Here is a 15,365-nt window from a genome sequence, read left to right as displayed (position 1 = left end):
TTTTTCCGACAACCAGCGTACTGTGCCCACTGAAGCCCAGGACCCTGCCTCAAGTGCTTTTGTCCGTTCTGCGGACGGCCTCTTTGGTCCACCCTCTTGGGTGGCCTGACCCTTCTTGGCTTCCGGAGGAAGGAGCAGGGAAGCAGTCTTCCCTTTGCTGGTTCTCCAAGGATCTAAGGGAACTGAGAGCAGGGCCTGGTGTGTCCCAGGCAGCAAAGCCCCTGGGGCAGTGCATGGTCACCCGGCAGCCGGGCCGCCTGCACTCACCACACCCACGTGGGGACGAGCGGCAGACGTCCTCATGCTCTTGGGCCAAGGACAGCCCCTTCGTTTAGAGCCCAGGCTCTGCCCCGTGGCCCTGTCCACCGCGTACGCCCGCCTGGCGAGCCCCAACCTCAAGCCTCCTTGCAGGTGGCGAGGCTGCCTGCCGCTGCAGTCTCACTGCTCGGGGGTCTCGGCCGCCCCCGTGACGTCACCCGGATGAGGAGGGGGCAACCGGGAGGGGCAGCTGGGCCTTGAGCCTCCGTCTGACGCTGGCCCACCCCGCCCTTGGGCACAGGCACCGGAGCACCGCCCCCAACCCCGTCATCTCCGCACCAGCCTGGTCTCGGGGCCACGGGGATGTCTCCCGGATCCACAACCTGGACCAGATGCGCCTCATGCACTTGCTCCTTGAGCTGATCCACCAGGCCCCCAGTGCATGGACCAGTGACTGATCCGTGTGACTGATCAGTGCGTGGATCAGGAGTCCATGGATCAGTGACCCCGACTCCTGGGATGGGGTGCTGTCGTCCCGGGCTGTGCGGTGAGCACGCACCCTGGGCCGGGCCGGGAGGAGCTTATGTGCTGACGTGATTGGTCTTCACAGTCACCTTCAAGGGGCACGCAACCTCCTTCCTGAGCCCCAGGGAACTGGGGGGAGGAGGGCTTACCCGCCCTGCCCAGTGGCACAGCTTGGGGAGGGCACCTGTCTCCCACCCTGGTGACCCTTCCCCAACCCCCGCGACACAGAGGCGGGGGCCGCCCTCCCAGCGCTGTCTGAGGTCAGTCACAGCCGTACCCATGGGACAAGGGCACGGCCAGGCCGCAGGGAGAGCTGGAAGGGCCTGCAGCCCCCTCCCCATCTTCATGGAAGATAAGAACACCCGACCGGGCGCTTGGAGGGGCGAGGAGATGCCCAGTGAAATGCCACCATTCTACCTTGGAGTCATTTTGCCTCAGTCCTCACAAAGCAGTTCTTGAAATTTAGTGAGTTTTAAACACCCGACTGTTTCCACTTCTCCACAGGGGTCCCTCCTCCCACCCTCCAGTGGTTCAAGGATGCCATCTCCATCAGCAAGCTCCGGAACCCTCGGTACCAACTGCTAGCTGGCGGAGGCCTACGCGTCCGGCAGCTGCGTCCAGAGGACTCGGGGATCTTCCAGTGCCTGGCCAGCAATGCGGGCGGGGAGGTCCAGACCCACACCTACCTGGACGTCACCAGTGAGTACTGCCCCACCCCCGCCCCACCCAGAGCCTGGCCCCTGGATGGCCACAAGGCCCTGGCTTCCCTGCCCTCGCCCCACGGATGCTAAGAGAACACGGGTGTCTGTCCGGCCCCAGTGCCCACACCCCGGGCAGTTGAACGCGCTGCTCTGTTGAGACGTAGAAGCAAAGTCCCCATCTTTCTGGACAGAACTGGAAAGACTAAGTGAACAGCTCATGGCTAATCTTCTTTTGACCTTTTTTTTACCTGTTTTCCTATATTTATTCTCTATTTTGGTTTTATTGAACAATTATAGTTCTTTCATGAGTTTCTTTTATGATCCCATTAACAGAAATACTTTGGCACTTTGAAAAATAAGAAAAGGTATCTGTGGGTTCTCTTTTTAATCTCCCGTAGTTGTAGTATTTTCTTCTAAAACAGGTAGAGTGTAGTGATTGTGGAATTCTCACGTTTGCCCTGTTTGGAAGCAAAATGCTGATGCCTCCAGGTGCAGGGGCCGTGCAGGAAAATCAAATCACGGTCAGTGTGTGCATGGCCAGTGGCTCTTGGCAGCACTGCCTTGGAGGAGACTAGTGCCATATTGAGATTTTCATGTATGTGTTTTGGTAAACTAGGGGTCACTTCCTCTGACCTTGCCCAGGGTCAAATTTGCCCTCCATTGTGGAGTCTAGGAAACAAGCATCCCTTCAAGCAGTAAAAGTAATATTGGGGTCTTAAGCTGGAAACTGAGTTTTGATCCATTAGAATTACTTGGGGATTCCCAGGCGGCGTCAGTGGTAAGGAATCCATCTGCCAGTGCAGGAGACGACGTAAGCGACACGGGTTCGAGCCCTGGGTTGGGACGATCTCCTGGAGAAGGGAAGGGCAACCCACACCAGTATTCTTGTCTGGAGAATCCCATGGACGGAGGAGCCTGGCGGGCTGTGGTCCATGGGGTCTCAAAGAGTGAGACGTGACTGAGCGCGGAATTGCTTAAGCCTGTCCTGCAGCAGGGGCCGGGGTGTGCGGGGCAGAGACTGGACAGAGCCGGATGTAGCTGCTTTCCGCTTTGAGGGAGGTGGTTTCTGTTGCCACCACTCACCCCTGCTGTCCTAACCTGAAGACAACATGGACAGGTCAGCAGACGTGGCTGTTCACAGGACTCCATTTACATAAACAGGGGCGGGCTGCACTGGGCCCTGGGTGGAGGCCGCAGACCCCGCTCTCATGGGAGACCCAGGGAGGACCACCCGACTCCACCCAGTCTCAGCTCTCTCTTCAAAATGTAGCCAGCTCAGCCCAGGTCACAGGGGTCTCAGGAGGATCAGTTTGGAAATTTAAACGAAAGTGCTACTTAACCTGGTTCCCATGACAACTGGAGCGTGAACAAATAAATACCTGTAATGATAATGCTACGTATCTGTTTTGTAAGTATAGGGCTTTGCAAAATGTTGTTTTTTTTTTTAGTTAAAACACTTTTCATGAAATAAAAATATAGTGTGTAAAACAGTCAGTATCTTTTCCTTCACTTAACAAGCTTTTACTGAGCACGCGTGTCAGTTACTCTGGGCCCATGAGGATCAGGGACAAAGCTAAGATTCTTTTCTGAGGTCATTAGAATCTGGTTATTTTAATGTTCAAAATGGATCCTAGGAAGTGTCAAAATGTCATCTCTTGGGTGATATTTAATATTCACAAATTAGATCTTTCCTTTTTTTTTAAATAATGAAAGCAGCTTGTTAGATTTCTGTAAATAAATGTCCGTCTTCTCTTCAATGGTCATCTGAAAGCTCCCTGGTTCAGTGGTAAAGAACCCGCCTGCTAGTGCAGGAGACATAAGAGACATGGGCTGGGTTTGACCCCTGGGTCGGGAAGATCCCCTGGAGAAGCGCATGGCTCCCCACTCCAGTATTCTTGCCTGGAGAATCCCATGGACCGAGGAGGCTGGCGGGCTGCAGTCCTCAGGGTCGCAAAAGAGTCGGATGTGACTGAAGCAACTGAGCGTGCATGCAGAAGCCTCCTGCTCTCCCCCCCGGGTGGGTGGAGGCTACAGTCGTCCTGAAGGGTCTTCATCTTTTATCGCTGCAGCACTGTCTGTGATGAGTTCTGTAAACACACAGGCAGACGCCTCCTCCAGGCTGGCCTGAGCATTCCCGCCTCACTGTCCACGTCCTCTGCCTAGATGTGGCCCCAGCCTTCACCCAGCTCCCGGTGGACACCACGGTGACCGACGGGACGACAGCCGTGCTCAGGTGTGAGGTGTCCGGGGCTCCCAGGCCGGCCATCGTGTGGAGGAGAGGTAGGCGCTCGCACCTGCCTCAGGAGGTGAACTCCCCCTCACCTGTCCATTCTATGACGAGGAAGCACTGTTGACTGAGCACCCGCCAGGGACCAGATCCTGGGGCGTCAGACGGACGAGACCCCTCGAGCTCCGCGGAGCTCACTGTCCAAAGAAGGGGCACATTTCCCTGCCACGTGCAGACCGCCCTTTCCTCCTCCAGGCCCTGCGTCGGTGCCTCGGGCGGGGTGGCGCCTTAAGTCACGGCGCCAGGTTTCAGCCCCTTTGTGAAGGAGGGAGGTCACAGCTAGGAATACGTCCTTTTGTCATTTTAAGCAAGCTGCTTCCAGCACAGGATCACCCGCGTCCTCGGCAGCTGGACGTGTGCGACACTCAGTCTGACTCTGTTTCGGTTCCTGTGATGCGTGGAGTCACGTCTCGGGCCCGTTGCAGCCCCGCCCCTGCCCGGCCCCATCTGCGACGTTAGGCACGCCTGCCACTGAGAGAATGGCGCACGCGGTCCGTCCTTGACAAGCCCCGGCTGGGTTGGGTCCGTCCCCATAGATCGTGCTGGTGGACTGTACCCGGGGGAAACCTCAGAACGTACACTTTTTTCTCACCCAGACAAGCCCTTGGTGGCTTCCCAACTCTCGAAGGGCGCTCAGCTTATAGACCCAAAGATCTGGGAAGCTACCGATTAATCGGAAAGAGGGGATTCATTCATTTTAGGTATTTTCTTGTTGTCTTTCCTGATTTAGAATGTAATAATAGCTTTAGATAGACAATTTATATAAAGAAAACTCAAAATCAGCCACTCAGAGGAAGCCATCACATTTATGGATGGTAATTTTTTTAGACTTTTTACTTTGTGTTGGAGTTTAGCCAATTAACAGTGTTCTGATAGTTTCAAGTGAACTCTAAGGGCTTTGGCCAAATGTATACATGTATCCATTCTCCCCGCAAACTCCCCTCCCATCCAGGCTGCCACATGAGGCTGAGCAGAGTTCCACATGCCATACAGGAGAAAGACAGCAGAGTGTAGGTGTCCATTCATGGACCATAATTTTGTTAACCAAGTCTCTCAGCATTGGACAGTTAGGGTGTTCTTGGCTTCGGCTAGCCTAATGAATACTAAAGCTAACTGCTTTGGTTACTTCCGTGCATATAGTTTCCACTGTCTTCCGACTATTTCCTCCTTTATCTTCCCGGATGCGGCCACAGCATCGCGTCTCCTCGAATGCGACGGTCCTCACGGTCCCGTTTTCTCTGCTGTCCGCAGGAAACCACGTTCTGGCCAGTGGCTCTGTGCGGATCCCCAGGTTCATGCTCCTGGAGTCTGGGGGTCTGCAGATCGCCCCAGTCTTCATCCAGGATGCCGGCAACTACACCTGCCACGCCGCCAACTCAGAGGGCTCCCTGAACGCGTCTGCCACGCTCACCGTGTGGAGTAAGGACCACGGCCCACGTGGACCGTTCTGTTAATAATGGTCTAATCAGCACATTGTCTGCGCTTGGGGATGTCAATATGCCCTTGGACTCCCTAATCTAATCAAAGGAGAATCATTATTTTTACAACTAATTTAGAGAAATCTGTTGAGCAATTAGTTTTTTCAGCTTCTAAAAGAACAATTAGAAAATGTATTCAAAGATTTAATGGGGACATTTCAGGAGAGATAAAGGTTAACTTTTTAAAGTCAGTAGAGTAGGGGTATTATGCCAAACTAGCTCGAATAACAAAACTGAGAAGTTGGCTAATTTTATACAAATCACATGAGAAAAATGGATCAAGAATTAAAATCCCAGGGGAAGTATTTTCTCCATACTGTAATTAAATCAATTAAAACACTCCTCATATATTAAGTATGGAGGTTTCCTATGTGTAGGAGTGAACTATAACACAGGTTTCTGAAACGCAGAATAAAGTGTTTTCCAGAACCTAGGGATTGGATTACCAAGTATTCAGCTTCACTGACTGATGGACTTTTCCCTCTCTGCTTCATCCGTTTCCATATCACTACAAAATTATTGTTCAAAGCAGCTGGAAACAGTGCTCATTAATAGATTTTGGTAAAGCCATCTATATGAGGAGAGAAACTTTTAACTGCACAAGGGAATAATTTGTTGAAATACCATCCTTGAAGAAAAACTAAAAGAAAACAAAACACTTGTGCTTTATTTCATGTCTGGTTTACATTTGTATGATATAGTTGGTGTCCACTCTGATAAATGACCCTTCCTAATTTATTAGGTGTTCTAGAGATATCACTAGTTTAAAAAAAAAAAAAAAAGCCCCCCCCCCCAATATTGTTAAATATTTACTAGAAAAGAGGTTTTGTTCCACCGGATAACCTAATCTGTCAACCACGTCTGATTCATCCAGTGTCCCTGGAAATCAACCGTAAGTGTAAAAGCTGATGTCTGCATCTCTGTAGGTCATTCTCCAGAGTATTTTGTGGGTCTGCTAGGATGCAAAATTGTAATAACACAAGAATGGCTGGCACAGCCCTGCCTGGCCTGGGGGTCTTCCGAGGCAGCCCGGCTCTGTCCGTCCCAGTGGGAGCAGCAGCAGCACCCCTTTCATAGTCAGGAAAACCGAGCTCCCAGCAGAGGTGTTTCTCTGGATGCCCCACGGGTGAGCGGTCAGGCAGGGACCCAGCCTCCTGACTCCAGGTTCCGGGCTCTTTCCTGCCTCAGAGCAGCGCCCACCTCCAGGGTGTGCGGGGTGGGGACACATGGGGCAGGGCTGTGGAGGGCGGGCGGACGGTCAGGCCTGCACGGAGCCCCAGGTCCCCTGCGCACTGGCCCCGGGCTGTCGGGCAAGAGACCCTGCAGGGCAGAGCACCGGCTTCCCCGCCTGGTCACTGGAGAATCACAGCCCTCACAAGACTGTTGTAGGGATTAAGTAAACCCATAAATGAAAGTGCTTTGCAAAGCCACGAGGTGCAGTGTGGACCTCACCAGAATGTTGATCATCTTGGGAAAGAATCCAGATTCTTCCTCAGAGCGTAGAGCCTGGTAGACACCTGCCTGTGATCTTGCTTCCCGCTTCCTTCTGGAGTGTTCCGAGGTCAGGGGACGACCTGGGGGGTGGGGGGCAGAAGGCCTGCCTGCCTCCCCGAGATGCAGACGGGCTTGCTTTCAATTCCCCGAACATCTCTGAGCGCTTCTGTTTATACTCGTTTTGCCAATGTGAGAGGAAGCGAGGAGGTTGTGATGTCAGATGACCAGTTCGTTACCGCCCCCCACCCCACCCCAGGGGAGGAAGCTCTCAGCCACGTGGTCCTGTCTGAGCTGCAGCTTGTGTCTTTGCAGATCGAACATCCATCGTGACCCCTCCGGAGGACCGCGTGGTGATCAAGGGGACCACGGCCACGCTGCACTGCGGAGCCACCCACGACCCACGCATTTCTCTCCGGTCAGCTCCGTCAGTTACAGCATTAACATTCCGTGAGCTGGGGCCCTGAGGCAGAGATGAGCGGGGAGAATCTCGAGAGCTTTGATTTCAGCCACAGACCCCTGATTACTGCCTCTTACGGTCCCGGGCCCCTTCATTAATCACACAGACCCCATTTTCCACTCCAGCCTTATGTATTATTTACAGTGAGCTGTGTTCCACTTCATGACTTCAATACAGTGTTTCATGATTTTCCTCCCAAGGTTAATACACTATCTGTAAAACATGCTTGTCAGAGGCTGATACTTAATGAGAGAAAAATCCAGCCGGATCGAATGGGATTTCAGCAGTGTTTGCACTGGGGCCGGGCTGGACCCGAGGGGTCCGCTCTACTGCCAGGATGGCTCCTGTGTATCAGGCAGAGAGGGAGAGCCGCGAGGGGAAAGGCCCCGCAGTGATCAACTCGCTTAGAGGAAAACACTCGGAAAGAGGGGAACCGGAGGACGTGAAGACCTGATCAGGGGACGGTGACCCCCGGCCCCCGCCTCTGTCTGACTCAGCCTGGGAAGGTCATGATGAAGAACCTGACCGTCCAGGTGGACACGGGGCAGCAGACACGGGTGGCTGTAGACCACGAGCTTCTTCCCAAAAAGCCGCCACTTGCAGAAGGGCTTTTAATTTTCAGAACCAGCCCTGAGCATGCATCTAGAAAGATGACATGGTCATCCTCGTGTTTCCACTCTGGCCTCAGCCCCAAAAGCATGCAGCTAGTCCCTGACAGAATCGAGGTGTCCCCCTGCTTCCTCACATTCCACTCTGAGCAGAGGGAGAAGGCGGTGGGTGCATAGACACGTCACCACCTGGATGTGGAGCCTCAGTTGTTTTCTCTGTTCTTGGGCAGCGATTGGACAAATTGAGAATTGGACAAATTGAGTATTTCTCTCTGCCTCTCTGGAGTTCCCCAGAGCTCAGAAATCAAGTTTGCCTTCCTTCCAAGAACGTTGAATGCAAAACAAACACACAAAAGCCAACGAGTTAGAAGATTACCTAGAGAATTCTTGGATCCTAGAGAATTCATTCGTTTCTAAAGGACCTGGGAGCATCACCCACAAAGGACAAACATATTTTCTGCTGCCCTAAGGCCACGAGAGAAACCCCCTCAGATCCGTGTGGTTTCCTCGTAGCTTTTAATGTGTGGTTAAACAGAGTCGGAGCTTGCTTCCTGAGAAGTGATTAGGTTGCTCGCTCTGGGCACCCCCGCCTGGACACCCTGAGGGGCGCCAACCCTGAGCGCTGCTCCCAGAGTGAGCAGCGGATTCACCTCCTCCCCGCAGGGTCAGTCCTGCTCTGTCTGCGGGCGGTTCCAGACGAGCCATTTGTCGACACCTGTGCTCTGCGTGCATCAAGCCTTTGAAGAACTGGGCACGTTTTGGAAATCCAGTCCAGGATCTGGGAAAGGAAAGCCAGCACTGTGATCCCATCCAGCAGTGGCCAGTGAGGGGCCCCTGCCCACCCACAGCCCCAGGCTGGACGAGCCCCTAGCGGCATCTACGTTTGAAAAGAAAAGCGTGCTAAAGCGTCATAAGGAATGAAAAGAGAAAGGCATGCAGTTTTTTGTGGGGTTTTTTTTCATTTATTTTTATTAGTTGGAGGCTGATTACTTTACAATATTGTAGTGGTTTCTGCCGTACATTGACCAGGACAGAATGACTGGGTGTTAAGAAAGCATGTTGACGGGTGTGATCCGTTTCTTCAGGAATTGGGGAATTCCACTCTGGGGATTTTTATGCAGCCCTGCCCCTGTCCAGCTGCACTCTGGCCTCCAGGACGTTCCTCAGCGGGAGGGGCAGATGTGGTGACAGTGTGACCACAACCCCTCAGACTTCCTGTCCCAACCCCAGGACCGAGCCGTGTCTGCCCTCGTCTTCACTGTCCTGCTTTTAACTTCAGATCTGCCTCTGTGTTGTGACCAAGACCTTAGGTTGCTTTCCTTTTTTAAGGTGTAATTCACCTTAGGTACCACCCTTTAAAGAGCACGGTTCAGTGGTTCTTACTGTTTACTACAATATATTCACAAGGTTGTGCTGCCCAGGAGGCTCTAGTGGTAAAGAACCCGCCTGCCAATGCAGGAGACGTAAGAGATGCGAGGTCGATCCCCGGGTCAGGAATATTCCCCTGGAGCAGGGCATGGCAACCCACTCCAGTATTCTTGCCTGGAGAACCCCATGGACAGGGGAGCCTGGTGGGCGACAGTCCGCGGGGTCACAAAGACTGGGACATACCTGAAGCCACGCAGCACACACGCATGTTCACAAAGTCATCAATGGCTCGCTTTTTAACAAAGGGTGACAGTCAGCGGCCGGGGTCCTCACTCAGGCCTCTCTGCTTGGCCCACAGCTATGTGTGGAAGAAGGACAACGTGGTCATCGCCCCGTCCAGCAGCTCCAGGGTCGTGGTGGAGAAAGACGGGTCCCTCCTCATCAGCCAGACGTGGTCGGGCGACATCGGGGACTACACGTGCGGCGTGGTCTCCGAGGGTGGGAACGACTCCAGGACAGCGCGCCTGGAGGTGATGTGAGTACCGTGCCTGCGTGCGCACCACGTCACCACTCCTCCACATGTGGTCACACGTGCGGTGGGTCACACAGCAGGGGTCAGAGGCCACCGCCTTGGACCGCAGGCAGGCACACTCGCAGGGTTAGGGGTTTGGTGATCACCTTGGGCCTCAGACACGCACACTTACAGGGTGGGGCTCGGTAACCTTAAAGTCGGATCATGTCCACCCTCAGCTTGGCTGGTTCACAATCGCTTCCCCTCCTCAGTGATCCCCACGACCCTGCGTCCTGATGGACTATTTACCCTGCCTTTCCACAGGATGCCTGTCAGAACCTCCAGCTGGTGAGGGATGGCAGGCCGGCCCAGTGCCCCTGAGAGCCCACTGCTCTCTGAAGGGAGGCGCGCACCTCCCACCAGGACTCACGGATGTGGCGGGCAACTGCCCACCCCGCCTGCCCGGCCTTCCAGGGTGGGGGGCCGTGGGGGCCACACTCACCTCCCACAGCCCCTCTCCTCACAGGCAGGAAGCTGAAGGGCCTGCTGACCAGGTCATCTTTGCAGCGTATATTTGTTGTTGTTCGGTCGCTAAGTAATGTCCAACTCTTTCGTGACCCCATGGACTGCAGTACGCCAGGCTCCTCTGTCCTCCACTGTGTCCTAGAGTTTGCTCAGATCCACGTCCATTGAGTCGGTGATGCCGTTTAACCATCTCATCCTCTGTCCCCCTCTTCTTCTCTCCCCCCTGGAGTGCAGGATGACACAGCTCTGCGTTTGAGGCCTGGCCATGTTTGGCATACCTGAGGCGCTCAGGCAATGCACACTGGTTGAATGAATGTGTGTGTCACAGGCCTCCAGTCGTCCCCCCAGCCAGCCCGCTCAGGCCTCTGGCCTTCCTTTGGGTATGCACGTGCCTGGGCCCCCCACCACTTGAGGGTGCCCGCCCTGCTCAGCCCTGGTCCTCTGTCTTCCTTCCCCCATCCACAGCTCACAGGAAGACCTTCCGAAAAATTGTTGGTGATTCTGGCGTCCACGACCCATGAATCCACGTGACATGCTGTGCTATTCACGGTTAAACTACCTTTGAGAACTCTTAAATCATCCATCATTGGTACCAAATAAATAAGTGTTAGCATTTCATAAAGATTCTGTCAGCAGAAGCCAAATGGCCTGCTTCCAGTGCAGGGCGTTCTTTCTAGTCTGCACAGTTTTTATGTTCTGCTGATTTACATATCTTCCCTGCTATTCACTTATTTGATTTCCTCTAAGTAAAATGCATTTTTTTTCCAGCAAATGTTGCTGTATCTATAAAATAATGGGCTTTCTGTAATGGGAAAACACCTCATCTCCAAATACAGAAATACTGCAGATTCGCAATTCGAACCAATTTAGGTGCGACTGGTTGCAGAGCTGATTTGAGAGACAGCGGTCCTTGTGAATTGTCGGTGTAATAAGCTCTCAGTTCTTCCAAATCGGAATGAATGGGGAAGGTTGTAGGTTAGAGCATGCGTATCTTTAGATCCAATAAGGTCCTAACTCTAGGACGTCGGCGATGACAATAGTGATGATAATAGTCATAACTCAGGATTGCGGGGCATTCGAGCTTCTCAGAGAACTTGCAAATCCAGCGCGTTAGCGTCTCCTGGATTCGCTCGGATGACAACAACCTCCTGTCGCAGGAGTGACTGAGAGCTGCTCACGGCTAATAGTGTCCTCAGAAGAGCCTGAAAGCGCGCTCGCCGGCGTCCCCACTCGAGTTAAAAGCCACTTTGTTAAATATAGAAATTAGGAGCATTACAAGTGGGCTTCTCAGGAGCAGGCCAGCCGCTGGCAGCTCTCCTGTGGGCTTGCTCCAGAGTTGGCGCCCTGGAGCGTCTGCTCTGTGTCAGCCTGGGTGTCGGGAGCTCGAGGACCCTGGTGGGGGCAGAAGCCACCGTCGCAGCAGGGTCACGGGTCACCCCCAAGCGATGCTGGCCTGGGGCCCTCCCCAGCTCGCATGCCGCAGCCTCTGTCTTCTCACCTGTGAACGGGGCACGTTGTCATTTACCTTGAAGGATGGGGGTGAAGTTTGAATGGACAGGCCAGGAGTTCCGCTCAGCAGGGACAGTCAGTCCCAGCTCTTATTATTCCTCACCATCTCATAAAAAAATGCTCCTCTTTACATCAACAGCACCCCCACACACACTGGGGCCAAGAGGTGTCTCTCTTTCACCCTCCTTTATTTCTGCCTGAAGTCTGTGACCCTCGGACGCACCAGGCTTGTCTGCCGTGGAGGCCTGGGTGCCTGGACAGGGGGCCCATCAGTGTCTGAGGAAGGCCCGCTCCACTTAGCAGGTTGAGACAGGTTTGGGTATTTGGTGCCACCAAGGAGGACTGATTTCAGAGGGGTCTGCCTCACCCCCTCCTGGGGGGAGAGGCCTCTGCAGTTCCAGAGGGTCTCATGATGCATCTGACCAATTCACAACAGTCTTGGTTATCCTGGTCACCGGTCGTGTTGGTTGTATCTGTCCTACCAGTTTGCTGGGGCCTTATAGGAAGAAACCGGGTCTGGGGTGGCTGCAGACCCCCGAAGCTTCTTGCTGTTTTGAGCACCCCAGAGGGACCAGACGCCAAGGCTCTGTGGGTTGACTGTTAATCATTTAAAAACCCAATTAGCACTGCATCTTTCCTTCTGAGACCAGAGACTAATTCCTCTGAGCCAGAGTACAGAGGAAAGCCTCATTTACAGAGCGGCTGGAAGACGCGGCCCCGAGGCAGTGGGAGAGGTTTCCTTCACTAGAGCCGCTTCTGAGAAAGCCGTAATACGGAGCGAACAATTTAGTGCCATTTATCAAGAGCTGTCGGGCCCCCTCTGCCTTCATCCTCAGAGTGAAGTCAGAGAAGATGGGTTTGACCGAGGCGACGTCGGTCCGCTCAAGGGGCAGTGCTTTTCTATAGAAAAATGCTCATCGGCCCCTCTCCCTCCAGGGCATCCCCCTGCGGGCGCCCCTTCACCATCCGCTTCCTCTCGGGTCTCTTCTCCAGCTGGTTTTTCCCAAACACACCTCGCTGCCTCTCCTCCCCACACAGCCAGGCCCGGTTGTTGGTAATTTCTGCCGTTACCACGGCCTAGTTCCCCCAGTGGCGAGGTCTCTTCAAACCGCGCGGTGGCTCAGCATGGGCTTCGGCCCCGCGTCCTCGGATCCCTTTCATTTGTCACCCCGTCTGCACGTCTGTGTCGGTGAGTCACTCTGCTCATCGTTTATCTCCTTTCCAAGCTGGCAGAGACATGCTGAGACACCCTATCCTGCTATCAGATAAGATCCTCCGAAATGGATTCAGAATATCGGAAAGCCTCATTTGTTGGCCCGGGATGGGTTAGTCGAGTATTTCACCACGCTTAATTTTCCAGATAACCGAAACTTATCATTTAAAGAAATAGTGTATGTTTCCAATGTATATTAAAGAGTTCTTTGCATTGTGAAACCGGTAATATTGAACACCAGAGATATGCTAGAGAGAATTTTCAAATGGGGAGAGCCTGGAACCAGAAAAAAAAAAAAAAAACACCTGAATTTCCTTCTGACTCGGAGTCCTGTGACGTACGTAAAAACAGCACTTTGCGCCGGCCGTGCTCCGGGGGGTGACCGTGGACTCGGGTGGCGGCGGACGAGGCCTCGTTATCTCCAGATGTGTCCCAGACAGCCACGTCTAGAGCTCGGCCCCGGCTCTAAACGTCTCAAGGCTACTTTGCCTTTTAGGTTCCTAGTCTCCCCAGTCTTTTTAGAAGTCCCTGCTCGCCCGTCCGCCGCGGCTCAAGGCCGCGTTGCTGCTGTTCACCGTGACCCCCTCTGCGCAGGCCGTGTGCTCTTTCCCTTGGTGGCCTTCCAGGGGCCGGGAGGCAGGCCTCCAGGCCCGCGCCCCAGGTGAGATGGATGGACCAGGGCCTTGTCTGAACCGGCCCCAGGACCTCCTGAGCGGACGCTGGACAGGAGGCTGCCTGGAGTGACCGGCAGGCACAGAGTGGTGAGCAGCCCTCCGTCTCGACAGCGCTCCAGCCCCAGGAAGAGAGCCGTCCACTCACCTGTCAGATGGGTTGTTGCTAAGTGCACCCGGTTTAGGCTGAGAGGCATGATCTGACACTGAGCGCAGACCCGGGGTCTTTCTGGCTGTGGGAACATTAGGATCAGACCCCTCGTAACCCCCGGGACAGGGTGTGCAGAGACGCGTGGGCCACAGCCGACTGTCCTCTTGTGCAGAAGAAGCCTGTCCCTTCCCACCGCCTCCTGTCCTGCCCATGCCTCCTCGGGGACAGGAGGGCTGCTCTGCGAGGCTGGTCCCGAGCCCACGATGCGCCCCTCCTCCGGCTGCCGTGTCTTCCCCAGACCCCACCCACGTCAGCCCCGGCCGCCTGCCTCTGAGCACTAACCAGCCTCATCTCACGTCTGTTCTCCCTCCTGACGGTTACACAGAGCGTCCTCTGACAGTTTGTGCCCAGGACCCTTTCTAACGAGCGGCCCTCAGGGTCCCAGTTCCAGCCCCGGAAAGCCAGCGTCACACTGACAGCCAGAGATTCTGGACCCAGGCCTCTCTCACTTGCCTCCCTCCAAGACGCAGTGCAAGCCCTGCGTTTCCCTGCTGCGACCCCATGGCGCCCCGGGTCCTGCCTGTGCCCCCGGCGGCCACTCCCGCCTGGTCCTCCACCTTTACCCCGATCCTCCTGGTCCTCGGCCCCCGCCTCTCCTGCGGGGCACTGCCTCTCGGATGCCGTCCCCGTCGTGGCTCCCCAGCTAGACGCTCCGGGCAGCCAGGGCCGGGGCCACCTCCTGGCTGTGTCCACCCCCCGGAGGGCGGGCTGGAGAGGGCTCTGCTCCTCCCTCCGCTCCAGCAGGGTCAGTGCACCCACCCTCCCCACGTCCCCCGCCTGCCGCTAGGCTTCAGGTGTCGGTGACGCGGGGTGGACGAGGCCGCCCTGGCGGAGGACGGGGGCCCGTCGTCCACATGTACCCTGGCCCTGCTCCACGGGCTCCACGACATTTGTTCAGCTGAAAAGGCTGTCAATCACAGAGGGAGTCGAGCTAGGCGTGATGAGTTCTGCTCGAGTCGGGGGCGGGGGTGCGCAGAGGTCCCCACAGAGGGAGCCTGAGCTCTGGGTGCTGGGCGAGTGGTGGGTTATGGGCTTGGTTGCCCCGGGCAGCGCTGTGCTCTCAGGAGAGCGCCTGGGGGTGGGGGGGGTGGGCAGTGCTGGCAGGAAGGGGGTGCTGCTGAGGCCAGGGCAGCGGCGTGACCCCCGGCAGAGCTCAGGGCTCCAGGCAGCCCAAGCCTCAGGAGCGCTGGTGTTGTGGACAGAGCGGAGGGGCCCCTTTCCTGATTTAAAGCTCGGTTCACAATTAAAGAGAAAACAGGACGGCGTTTCAGGCCTGAGTTCATCCTTCGCGGTGCTGATTTAAAGTCGCGGTCTATGTGAGAAATATTAGTTTGTTTATAAACCACATGGGTGGGTTAGAGGGAGCTGTGTTTCTTAGGTAGCTGCAAGCACATAACAGCTTAATAAATTTCCAAGGGTAATGAGTGCATTTTTTAAATTAAAAATATCAAGTGTAATTATGGCTTTCTGTGCTGGCCTGTGTGGGTCAGCAGTAATTGATGTGTAAGGGAGACCAGAGCTAGCTGGTGGGTGAAGTGGGTCACACCCA

General features: G+C 54.8%; 1 protein-coding gene across 7 annotated transcripts in view; it reads left to right on the top strand.

Moving 5' to 3' along the window:
• Positions 1-15,365, top strand: part of SDK1 (sidekick cell adhesion molecule 1) — a 740,828-nt gene that overhangs the window by 561,518 nt on the left and 163,945 nt on the right. For all 7 annotated transcript variants that reach the window (XM_043915387.1, XM_043915391.1, XM_043915392.1 and 4 more), the window contains 5 exons: positions 1,288-1,482; positions 3,648-3,764; positions 5,023-5,190; positions 7,056-7,158; positions 9,535-9,711. In XM_043915387.1, coding sequence (XP_043771322.1) covers positions 1,288-1,482; positions 3,648-3,764; positions 5,023-5,190; positions 7,056-7,158; positions 9,535-9,711 — 760 coding nt within the window. The remainder of the gene's footprint in view (positions 1-1,287; positions 1,483-3,647; positions 3,765-5,022; positions 5,191-7,055; positions 7,159-9,534; positions 9,712-15,365) is intronic.

The sequence above is a fragment of the Cervus elaphus genome, chromosome 10, assembly GCF_910594005.1.
Source record: "Cervus elaphus chromosome 10, mCerEla1.1, whole genome shotgun sequence".
NCBI lineage: Eukaryota > Metazoa > Chordata > Mammalia > Artiodactyla > Cervidae > Cervus > Cervus elaphus.
The sequence above is the reverse complement of the archived record's forward strand: the minus strand, read 5'-3'. Positions and strand labels throughout refer to the sequence as shown.